The following is a 12,690-nucleotide window of genomic DNA, read 5'->3' as shown; positions in this document are numbered from 1 at the left end:
AGCGTAAGCTTTGCACGGCTGCAGTGTCAAGTAGGTTGGCAAATTGAACCAGAAGGAAAAGAACCAGCAGGAAAAAAAACAGAAAAGTTTTTGAGCTGGCTGTGTTCCTGGATCAGGTCCAGAACAGCTCAGGAAATGGTGCAAGAAGAAAGAACAGCTGCAAACCAGGCGTAGAAGCCTATGACCTTTTCATTGCTTAAACCACTTAAAACATTGCTACCAACAGATGTTTTTATAGCCTTAAGTTAAAAGCTTCCAAATTGTTTACAGGACATGAAATGTGATGGTTATTTTGGATCAACATTTCCATTAAATCTCTTAAAGCATTTAAGAAAATTACTAACTTCTTCAAAAGCAGAAAAGAACAAGGGTCTTCATAAATGGCTAAAGGCAATGAAACAGAATTGGGTTTCCTAATACTCTTTTACTACTTTAAAAAGTTATTCTTATACATCTTCTTTTTTAAAAGAAAAACTTATGCTTTTGACTTGATCTGACCTATGTTGGTAAAGTAAAGATTAAGTTCTTGGAAGAAAATGCTCTCTGAGTATGAAGATACTTTCCATTTCAACTTGTCTTAAACAGAATTCCACTATACTTTTCTCTGTAAATCCTAGGCTATCTTTATTGGTTTTGGACCAGGATTCAAGTTTCGTACTCAAGTTGATCCATTTGAAAACATTGAAGTATATAATTTATTGTGTGGTAAGTACAATGGATGAGGGTCATTTTTGTTCAGTAAAATGTGATATCTTTTGGGCATTGTAAATCTTTTAGTAACAGATTTTTAAGTGTCCTTAGAAACTCGTCCTTAAGACTTGCTGTGGATTTTCACAAATAAAAAACTGTTGTTTTTCCGAGAAAGGTCTATCTCTAAATGACTAACAGCAGTTTAGGATCTCCTTGTCAGGCCACCTTGTATGTCTCTTTTCCATTGATCTGTGTATTCCTCTGGCTGCTCCAGAGCTGACACTTTGACTCACCACTACTAAAACTGGCTGCTTCACAATCTCTCTACCATCAGGAAGAAGGGATATTTCTCTCTCATATCTAACTAGAGGCTTTATCAGATTAATCACTCAGGTGACCTTATTCAGGCAGAACAGAGTAATTGCTATGGGTGCAGCAGCCAGGCAGCCCGTTTCCAGAAAGCCTACATCAGTCACACCTTCTTTTTATGTGGGTTTCTTGTATATTGTCATGTGTTTTCTTCTTTTTCACTTTACCATATTTTTAATTTTAGTTCCTTAATTTAAACAGGTTTTTAATTCAGATAAAATTTAGATTTTTTTCTTTTTTTTTTACTTGTTTCATGTAAAAAACCCCTCTCAAATTCCTCATTTATGTGTCACTTGTTTAATTTCTGTATTGTATCTTTTAATACTAGCTTTGAATGTTTTCCTACTCATTCTCATTGTCTAATACAACAGGTGTTTCAAATATGTGAGTTTTTTGGTGTTCTGATGGACTGCAAGTGTTTTGCTAGTCTGTAGTCCCATCGCCTTGGAATCTTGCTCTAGAGCTAGTTGTCTCTGCAATACTCAGGTTTCCAGTTTCTCCCCTCTCTATGGTGTCACTCTAGAATTCATGACTTGGTGCTGTTCCATGCAGTCTGTTTCTGTATCTGAGGATCTCAGACTGTTCGCTCCATATACAGATGTTCTTCACTTTATTTTCTAACACCATGCAGACCACACTGTGCCAGAGAAGTGTTGTTTTTTTCTGAAAATTAGATGTGTTGTGGCCCCCTTTTCCTCCCTCTGTTATTCCTTGTTGCCTTGTCCCTTCTTCGTTACCTTTCTCCAAAAGTCTATCACTAGATCTACCACTTTCTGTTTGTTTATTCCCCTTGAGGTCTTCGCCTGTTTTCTACTATTTCCTGTCTACTTCCCTCTCTTGTTAGAACCTGTACTGCATCTATGAGAGACAAAGTGTTACCAAAGGGTTTGATCCAGGAAACACTGAAGAGGAGCATGGCAAATGCTTGAGATCAGTGGCAATATTCAAGTATACTGTATTTAAACTGTGTGTTTAAGTTGTTTGCTGGAATAGGAAACAAGCATGTCTCTCTCAACCTTGTATGCTTTTCTGTCTTCTCATATCATGGTTGATATTGAAATACCGTCTTGTGCCCCCCTGAGCTGTTCTGTGTATGCTGTATGGAAGGGGTAGAGTGCTTACACTGAAGTGAGTTCAGTGACAGATCATTTTTTTTTTAAGTGCACTCATTGATGTTTAGATTTCTTCCATTCTGTACAGAAAGCATTAGAAGAATAGGATGTAGAAAAGGCAGCATGTAAACTTTCTGATATAAAATTAATTGAGGGAACTTAACCTTATAAGCAGACTAATACTGTCCTGAACCCTAATTAAAAACATGCATGGTCCCTTTTAAAGAGGTTACATTGCTTTCCTTGTTGGGTGTTGTGAGCAGCAAGAAGTGCAGCTTTATTGACTCATCCATACTTCTAAGCACAATACAATCAACTATTACAATCTTTCTCCTTCTGCTAATATCACTTGAATTCTTTCATAGATTTGCTTGATTTGAAACCAGCCCCAAACAATGGAACTCATGGACGCCTAAACCATCTATTAAGGAACCCTGTTTATACCCCCCAACATCCCAAAGAAACAAACCATCCTTCTGAATGCTCTGTGGTGGGACAAAGAGCCTTTTCAGTGAGCCTTGGCTGCTCCTGCAGGACAGCAGTAAGTACTGAAATGGTGAAAGTCTTGGAGATAGAAGTCTGTGTTGTATTCAAAGAGTGAAGCTCTGCATTCTCCAGATATATTTCAGTCCTTTACTATTCATTTCAAAATCAAATCTTGCTTGGGGTTAGCGGGTGCTAGCCTGTATTTGTGTATTAATTTTTGCAGTTTGCTTATATAAAGTCACATTCACCTCTGAAGAGCATGGAAAAATGTCACAGAAGCTTGATGGGGAAAGCATTCAGTTCTTGCTCACTTCACTTCACTTAGTTATGTTGAAAGGGACCTGGGGGTACTAATTGACAGGAAGCTCAACATGAGCCAACAGTGTGCCCAGGTGGCCAAGAAGGCCAATGGGATCTTGTCCTGTATCAAAAATAGCGTGGCCAGCAGGAGCAGGGAAGCGATCCTTCCCCTGTACTCTGCGTTGGTGAGGCCACACCTTGAGTATTGTGTTCAGTTCTGGGCCCCTCAGTTCAGAAAGGATATTGAGGTGCTGGAGCGGGTCCAGAGAAGAGCAACAAGGCTGGTGAAGGGACTGGAGCATAAGTCCTATGGGGAGAGGCTGAGGGAGCTGGGGTTGTTTAGCCTGGAGAAGAGGAGGCTCAGAGGTGACCTCATCACCGTCTATAACTACCTGAAGGGAAGTTCTAGCCAGGTGGGGGTTGGTCTCTTCTCTCAGGCACTCAGCAATAGGACAAGGGGGCACGGGCTTAAGCTCCGCCAGGGGAAATTTAAGTTGGATATCAGGAGAAAATTCTTTAGAGAGAGAGTAATCAGGCATTGGAATGGGCTGCCCAGAGAGGTGGTGGATTCACCATCCCTGGAGATTTTTAAACGCAGATTGGACGTGGCACTGAGTGCCATGATCTAGTAAATGGACTGGATTTGGACCAAGGGTTGGACTCGATGATCTCGGAGGTCTTTTCCAACCCAATCGATTCTATGATTCTATGATTCTATGATTCTATTCTGTTCTGTGTTTGGCCTGTGGTTTTCAAGTCTGTAGATGCAAACAAATGCAAACCCCATTTGTTTCTGCAAATTCCCTGTTGCTCCTCTGCAGTACACGTCAGTGAGTTCTGTATACGTGTGACTTGCAAGACAGAAGTTACATGCAGTACTTTAAGGGTAATACCAACTCAAGGTATGCTTTGTAGAATACTTTGTAGAATCTCACCGCTTTTGCTTTATAATTATAGGGCTTGCCAATAAGGGATTTTAATCAGCGTTTAAATCTCACTGAAGCAGAAGGTAAGAACTTTAGATGATAATAATACAAGATAAAAATTTAACAAAAAAGTTTATTAACCATCAAATATTTTGTATTTTTAAACTTCTGAGGAACTCTTATGTAAATGATGTAAAAATTCTTTGAAATAACCATTGGATCTATAGTCCTGTCTGGAGAATTTGTGGATGCCCCATCCGTGGAAGTGTTCAAGGCCAGGTTGGATGAGGCTTTGAACAACTTGGTCTAGTGAAGGGTGTCCCCACCCTTGACAGCAGGGTTGGAACTAGATGATCTTTATGGTCTCTTCCAACCCAAACCATTCTATGATTCCAGTGTTTTTGAATACAATCCTACTGAACAATTTGTTCTCAAATAAATGTGTGTCCTTATACATGTGTCTTTATGGCATATGTATAATCTGATACTTTTGACTTTTCCAGCATTGAAGTAATGAGCATTCCAGAATGGGAAGCTAAAATGGTGTAAGTGGAAATATCTGATAAGAAATCAATGCAAATACTGATATCATAGTGGCAGCATACTTTTAATGAAAATACATTTGAAAATCCAGCCAGCTTCACTGTATTGTTTGTTTAGATCACTGTATTTCTTAGTCCTTTAAATGTCACTTTTACATACAACTTTATGGTTTCTACAAAAGTAGTAATTTCAAATCACCAGAATTGGTTTCTCTCTCATCTAAATGTTACATAGAAGCAGATATCACATTATATATTTAAATTGAAACAGAAAGTCAACAAAGACTTTAACTTTGCAACTTAGATTAACCTCCTATTTTAGATGGCAAAATGTTTTGGTTTAAATATAAGCTTTATACTGGCTTTGTCACCTTTGCCTTAGCACAGGAACTGTGCTTTTGATATAAGAATGAAATTTTTTTGTTTCATTACTGTGATTTCTCTGTTTGTTTGGCAATTTAAAATTAAAGGTGTATAAAAGATGAAGATACTTAACGACCAGTATTAATTGAAAAGTAATAAGCACTATTTCTGTTGCAGTTAAGAAAACAGAGAAACTTACTTTACCCTATGGACGGCCCAGGGTTCTGCAGAAAAGACATAATTACTGCCTCCTTTACCATTCCCGCTATGTGAGTGGATACAGCAAGGACTACAGGATGTCTCTGTGGAGCGCATACACTGTTAGCAAAGATGTAAGTATATGAAGAAAGGTTTGTAGCAACCTTGAGAAGTAAAATGCTTGAATGTCAGTTATTCCTGTATGCTCCTTAGATCCGTGTGTTCTATGAGTCACCATGGTGGTGGAGTCACCATCCCTGGAGGTGGTCCAGAAATAACTGAATGTGACACTTAGTGCCATGGTGTGGTTGACAAGGTGGTGATTGGTCAAAAGTTGGACTTGATGATTCTAGAGGTGTTTTCCTCAATGATTCTGTAATATTACCTCCCAGGGAACTAAGTCAAACCACATGAGATATAAAGAGGAACTTCAAGAGAGTTTTTCTTCACTTCACTATGCTGATAAGGATTGGCTTTGACTCTTTTCCATTTCTCAGAGTGTAACAGTTTTGCCTCCAGAGTGAGCAGACCCACCAGGAAGTGAGGAGTCCATTGGTATTGATATAGAACCCCTGTGAGTCTGCACTGGCTTACTGCTTGGCAGTATACATCTGCTATAGTAGTCTGTCAGTGCTATCCTGAAACTGTGGTCTCAACATAGGTTTACTGGTCTTAGTGTTTGTAATGTGGCCAGATCCTTTTGAAAAAGTAATCTCTGGACTGTCTTGAACTGTTCATGCCCTGATATGATCCTTCTCTCACAATATAATCCTGCTTGGGGAAAAAAAGAGGTGGAAATAAATCAGGTCTTTGCTGTCCTGAAACCTATGCTAAGATACACCTGTTCATGCAGGGCACTGATCTGGTGAATGGAAGTTTTTTCAAGTTGACCTTTCCTATTCAGAGGAAAATTAGAAGCCATGTCATGCTTAGAAAGAATTAGGATAGTAGAGGATGCTTTTAAATTTGATTATAGGTTTTAAATAATGACTGTTATAATTAAATTTAGCTAAACTCTGTCACGGTTTGCTTGATCCCAAATATTTTGAGGTTAGTGTCATGAAGCAACCAGTTACTGTAACAAGTGGCTCACACATCTGTTTGTGTCTCTGATTTCTAGCCTGAATGAACAAGTACAATTGCTGTAAATCAGGTGTCTAATGGACACCTCTAGATTCTCTTTTGGAAGATGTTATTCTCAATTTGGCTAAAATCCTGCAGTTCTGTTCACTTCAATTCCAAGATATATGAAGTGGGTGGAAGGGCTTGTTTTCCACTGACGGAAGAGGAAAAATTCTTGTGTCTTCCTTAAGTCCCTTCACACCGTTAAAGGCAGTTGCAGCTAAATATTTAGAGTTCTGCAGTCACTCATAACAAGAGAATTATTGTAAGTCATCTTTTAACAATGATACTTTCTTCTTGTTCAATAGGACAAATGGGTTTCTGCTACAGAAAATACCTCCAACTGTTTACACAAAGATGTTCGTATTTCACAGAACCAAAACCAGACATGTTTGTTTTACAACAATCATCCTTACCTCACTTACAGTTTTCTTACTCCTCCAAGTAAGTAGGTTGCCTTCATTATATAGCTTATCTCGTTTAAATAATTTGTAATGTAGCAGATATAGTGTTTTGTAGATGTTCTTGATAACTAATCAGAGTATGAAGCAGTAGTTGCTGAATTGTTGCAGTTCACTTCAGCATATGAGAAAGAAAAACATTTTAAGCACTTAAGCATCCAATGGATTGTCCAAGGTCACTTAGTACTTCCCAGAAGTTTTGAAACTTATCAGGTTTCTAAACTGGCATCTCATAGAAGAAATTGGAAGGAACATGTAAAGATCGAGTAAAGTCTAGCAAGCCAGAAAATTGCAAATTCGCTTAGTATGACAGGTGTTAGTTAGAACTACCCAAAGTAAAATTTAGGGATGTTTCATAAAGTAAAAAACTGCCTTGATAAGTTTATTGTCTATTTGAAATATACTGTTATGTGCCATATGTGGTCATTAGTGTAGAAATTCAGCATTGGTCTGAGGAACATAGTTCTGATTCTCAAATATATTACAAAATACTTAGGTCTTTAGAAGTGGATAAATTGTTTGTGAACTGTCACTGATGTGATTTGGAGGCCTTTTCTCTTTACTGTGTAGAGTACCAAGTAGTAGGTTATTTAAACATCTGCGTCAAATGTAATTTGCAGAGTTCCAGTAGAGCTCCTATCTTTAGGCATAGATTCTGCAGTCAGGGTGGTTGGTCTGGTGGTTGTGAATTTTATTCCCTTCCCCCCAGTTCAGAAGCCTATTCTGATATTTTTAAATCCCACAAAAATTCACCAACTGTATATCTCAAAAGTGAAATTGCTGCTGCTACTAAGATAATTTATTTTAGGTGGAATCCAGTATGTACTGAAGTTAGCACTTAGACCCACATCAGGTTTGGAAAGTGAAGTTAAGTCAGCTCCATCTTAATGTTATGAGAATGCAAGTTTCAAGTAACAAATCCAAGTAATTAATTGCCTTTTTTTGCTTCAGATTTTATGACAGATGCAGAGAGCCCTCACTATGATGCTTTGCTTACCAGCAACATTGTGCCAATGTATCCTGCATTTAAAGGTATTTTATTTGTATGCACATTTTATGTGCACAGTTGAATATAAGAAAGACTGCTGATTTTTTTGATTGCTTCCAAACCATGCAAATGTTCTCTGGTTAAGCTGCCCCTGTTAAATAAGACTTCTTGCGACTGTATACCTCAGTGAAAAGTTCCTTGAAGTAGGATTATCATCCTTGTGAAAAAGACCCACTGTCGTGAGCTAATGATTCCTAGTCAACTGGCTCATTACATGAGAGCACGGTGTGTCTTCATTTGATCTTTAACATTTTTTTTGCGTTTTCCTATGCACCTAAGCAGGGGTTTATATCAAATTTGTTCTAGAGAATCCAGATACCATATATAGTTATGGGAGTTATATTAAGTTGCATTTTATACTTTCAGTCACTATTGAAACAGGAAAATATTCATGTCTCTAGTAGAAAAGTTATGAAGACCTGGACTTTCCTGGGAGAGAAGGAACATGAGATGGCTGGCTGAGAGAGATTAAGCATATTCCTGGGGTGAAAAAGAAGGCATTTCTTGGACAAAAGAGATATCCTGTTTTGTAATGGAATATTGTTCAACTGTTAATTTTAATTAAAAATATTATATAGGTTAGATACTTACCAGCTTATAGGCATGGGTGTACAAGCTAGCCAGGCCAACTTGATAGTGAGGCAAGACACAGGCGGGCATGATCTTCTCTGGCCTTTCCTCCTCTAGTCTCTCCACGATTTGGTTTCCAAGGAAAAAGCCAAGGCCGCAAGGGAGCAGCACCACTATGCCTCAGTCAGGTTTGTGGGTAGGGTGACTGTGAAACCACAACGCCAGGAGATACTGCAGTCCATGCTGCTGCCCAGTTAGATGCAACCTTCAAAAACTAAACACCTATAGAATTTATTGTTTTCCTAGCTTATATGTCAGTTTATACTCCACTGAAGACTCTGTAGAGTTGTATTAGCAGCTTCTATCTTGGAGATTATTTCACTCTTCTATTACTGTGTTTCAGTGTTATGGAACTACTTCCATCAATACCTGCTACCTGAACATGCTGCAGCCAGGAATGGTGTCAATGTAGTCAGTGGTCCTGTGTTTGATTATGATTCTGATGGGCTCTATGATACCCCAGAAAAGTTGAAAAGGTGAGAACCTTTCCCATTCTAATCCTATGTTTCTTCCTTCCATTAGTGGTCTAAAAGTATCAAAAGTGGTCTAACAAGCATCCTTCTTTTGAAAGAAATCTTGCGGAGATGGGCCCTTGTCAGGTTATATCAGTTCAGAGAGACAGACAAATCGCTCTAAGCAGATGCAGAAAAGTAAAGTTAAGAAAGAAGCAACAAGTACAAAAAGAAAATGCACCTCCAAAATTTGTTATCTTAAAACCTGAAGGTGAAGTGTAAGAGAAGCTGTTTCATGTGCAAGAATGTCTGCTAGCCTGAAAACTTAGGACATTGCCTCTAGGAGAGGATGAGGCAAGGACTTACCCTAGTGGCATGGTTGACACTTCCTGAGCTGGCAGTGTTCCACTACAAGTTGTGAGTTATGCTAATTAGCAAAATTGGTTCAAGCCAACAGGTGGATGGGCTTGAGCTGAACTCTTCATCAACTCTTCAGTTTTACACATTTTTATGACAAATCAGTTTGTCATACCTCATCAAACGTGTTACTTAAATCAGCCTACAAGACAAACTTGATTTGCAGAATACTAATATGGAGTTTTCCTTCCAAATCTAATCTTTCTTTGGGAAAAATAGGTGAATTGCTAAAATTGATATGCCAGAATACAGCTGATTACTGTCATTTGTTCTTTGTGCAAGTATGATTTGGTGGATTTACAGAAAGATCTTTTGTATTTCAGATACCCTGGTAATTCAGAAGTTCTAGTTCCATCCCACTTCTTCATTGTGCTGACTAGCTGTAAAAATACTTCTGAAACTCCTCTAGAGTGTGAAGGGTCTCTAGATGCCTTGTCTTTCATTGTACCTCACAGAGAAGACAACAGTGAAAGCTGTGCAGTAAGTAGTCTCTTCAGTCCCCATGAACATCTGAAGTCAAGCTTGAGCTTGTTTTGCTTGGATATGGTGATTACTACTTAAAACCTGTAAGAATGGTACAGCCTATCATGATCATCTTGAGAGAGAAGACAGCATTTTTGTAGACAGAATGATGTTAAAGTCTCTATGTATGATCAGATGTGAAAATAAAAGTTCCCTGGTCAACGAGCAAAACTTTGTTAGCAGAGTGAAGTCAGAGTATACCAAGACCATCAATGTGATATATACATAGATTTCTGTAATGCAACTATCCAGTCAACAGCTGAGAAGGATAAAGAGCTTCTAGGGGGAGTCACCCACAATGAAAGGTCAATACGAAGGCATATGCATTCCCAGAAGAAAACACAGATGTTCCTGAAGAGTACTGGTTGCTTCTAGTTCAGGTATCTTGGTATTGTGATGGGAATGCACATAGCTCCCCTCCATATACATGAGAAAAGAAGTGTGGAAAGTGTATAGACCTATCCTGCAGCAAGGGGTTACAGAAGTCACTACTCAAGTCAGGCACAGCTCTCAGAAATAGTTTTATCAAAGAGATGATGGATAGATCTGGTGTAGCTACAAGTTTTGTATACTTGAGGAAGTAACAGCAAGTACTGAATTCAGACAAGCTTCTAAATTTTTATAATCCTGCACACTCTGTTTGTTAGATGTTTGCCAACAGTTACTGGTTTCTGTCTTTATAAAACATCAAAATTTTCTTTGTTAATAATTTAAATGTATATCAGAAAAAATTTTAACAACCCTTTTTTTTTTTTTTTCCTCTGTCCCAATAGGATGGCAAGTCTGAGTCCATGTGGGTTGAAGAGAGAATGAAATTTCATACAGCTCGGATCAGAGATATAGAATTAATTACGGGACTCAGCTTCTATCAAGACAGAAACCAGCCAGTATCTGAGATTTTACAGTTAAAAACATATTTACCAACTTTTGAGTCAGTCTGATTTTTCCTATGGAATGTTATTATCCATTTCACAACTGATTTGTAAATAGACTGTTTTTAATTAATGAAAACACTTTTTTTAAATAAGCTGGAACATTTATTGAGAACTCTTGACCAAAATGCCAGTAGGGAGGAGAGTGGGTGCCATATTTGTATCTCAGGGACTCCTGATGGACTATGCTTGTGACATAGGATGGCAGCTCCTGTCATTGCCACTTGGATGTGGTAGAGCCTTGTCCATTATTATGCTAACAGCGTTTGGTCATCATAGTCTGAGACATGAACACAAATGTTATCTTTGATATGCACTGGAGAGGGAGAAATTCATAAAGCATGGGTTATGATCAATATGCTACTTTAAAAATACATTCTTTGTGACCGTTGAAATCTGAACAACAGCACTTCTCATTGCAGTTTTCCTTGAAGCGTGAATTACATTCTGAGTTTTTGGGTCTCACAAAATAATGCAGCATTATAGTGCAAGAAGCTATAGTTTGGTTAGTAAGACCGGTAACTAAAACTTCCACGGCATGGAAAAGACTCCTGGCTACAGGAATTCCGTGGGCTGGCAAGCCTTGGCGTGTCGGTGCCCTCTGGTGGCTCCAAAACCAGCGGCGAATTTGATGCACAATTTGCATGTTGTACATGCATCCTCTGAACGAGCGGTATAGGATGCATCAAGTCACCTATAAATGAAAAGAAATTGATTCAGGGATATTTCTGAGCTCCTAGAAATAATTATCTTATTTCAAACTGAACTTGAATTTGATTAAAAGATTTCACTTTATTGAAGCAAAGATGTGTTTCTTAGTTTGGTACATGATTTTGTCAGCTGTGGTTTTGAAATCCCATTTTTGAATGCACAGATGATGGCAGAGATGCAAACTCTGAAGAACCATGTAATGAGCTTTCTTGGAAACTTTCAGGCTACACAAACAGCTGCTACAGGCACTCAGGAGTGTAGGAATTCCCTGCTTTTCCAGTACACATGCTATTACCTTTGTAATTCTCCCACTCTCTAAATGACCCAACATTGGCTCTGTTATGTATGAAATTTGACATAGTCAATTACACATTTATGTTGTTCTCACTTAAAAAGAAGAAAACACAGCACGCACAAGTATGTCAGAAGAAGAAAGAGCCTGTGACTGAGCAGAGAGACATTTTACCTTACAGCTTGGTCAGGGCATGTTGAAGGCTGGATTCAGAGCCTGCTGAAGTCAGAGGAAGCTTTTCCATTAACTTCAGTTTGAGTGGGCTGAAATTCTGGGACCATTTTTCTTTTAACCAAATATATTTTCTTGATCTTATGTTATGAGTATGATTTTCTTTTTACCTAAAATAGTTTCACTGTGTGAAATCCAAATGTGTTGTAGCAACCTCACATTATGATAGGACTGTGACAGCATTATTCAATGTAACTGCTTTGTAACATTGCCTGTGACCAATAAAACCATCAGAAGTAGTACGCTGTTCATGACCCTTTCTGTACTAAATGCTACTTACTGATGCAGATACAGAGCACTATTTCACATTATTTTTTGGGTATGGAAAGGGAGTTGCTTCAATCCTTGCTCTGTGATTTCTAGATAACATCTCCAGCTGCAATATTAGTTACATTCATTATTGGAAGGGGAAGGTAGGAGAAAGATTATCAAAGACTAATCTCTTTTTTTTCTAGAACTGATATTGTCTCTTGAATGCAAATAGAAGAGATGTTGACATCTTGAGAAAGTGAAGTGATGCCAGTTTCAATTAAAAGACAGGGCTAGCCCAGCTCGTGGGTAAAAAGGGAAGAGGATAGGCTTCAAGCAGATGACTGCTAGTTTGATGCAGGGAGGATTTTGGAATGAAAAGCAGTTGTGAAAGCCACTATGGTCATCAAGAGAGGTTTGGGATATGGCTTTGTCAGAAATTGACAAGTCAACTTGACAAGGAAGAGAGTTACCCTGATTTAATCTTAGTGTAAGTAGTTTTGCTCACTTAATTTCTTCATCTTTGATTTTTAAGAACATTTATAAGGATGGTATCAGAGCATATGAATAAATGCTAGTGCTAGTCCTGATATCCAGTGGCTGGTGATACCCCAGGATGGCAGATACTCGGTTGTGT

General features: G+C 38.4%; 1 protein-coding gene across 2 annotated transcripts in view; it reads left to right on the top strand.

The window, feature by feature from the left end:
• ENPP1 (ectonucleotide pyrophosphatase/phosphodiesterase 1) overlaps positions 1 to 12,043 on the top strand; it is a 54,676-nt gene extending 42,633 nt beyond the window's left edge. For both annotated transcript variants that reach the window (XM_027746617.2, XM_027746618.2), the window contains exons 17-25: positions 618 to 705; positions 2,537 to 2,712; positions 3,915 to 3,966; positions 4,966 to 5,120; positions 6,417 to 6,552; positions 7,521 to 7,601; positions 8,591 to 8,723; positions 9,440 to 9,596; positions 10,412 to 12,043. In XM_027746617.2, the coding sequence (XP_027602418.2) occupies positions 618 to 705; positions 2,537 to 2,712; positions 3,915 to 3,966; positions 4,966 to 5,120; positions 6,417 to 6,552; positions 7,521 to 7,601; positions 8,591 to 8,723; positions 9,440 to 9,596; positions 10,412 to 10,579 (1,146 nt within the window). In that variant the 3' untranslated portion in view covers positions 10,580 to 12,043. The remainder of the gene's footprint in view (positions 1 to 617; positions 706 to 2,536; positions 2,713 to 3,914; positions 3,967 to 4,965; positions 5,121 to 6,416; positions 6,553 to 7,520; positions 7,602 to 8,590; positions 8,724 to 9,439; positions 9,597 to 10,411) is intronic.
• The last annotated feature ends 647 nt before the right edge of the window (positions 12,044 to 12,690 follow it).

This window comes from Pipra filicauda, unplaced genomic scaffold (assembly GCF_003945595.2).
Source record: "Pipra filicauda isolate LSUMZ 115617 unplaced genomic scaffold, ASM394559v2 scaffold23_size5868930_pilon, whole genome shotgun sequence".
Lineage (NCBI taxonomy): Eukaryota > Metazoa > Chordata > Aves > Passeriformes > Pipridae > Pipra > Pipra filicauda.
This window is presented reverse-complemented; position numbering and strand designations above follow the sequence as displayed.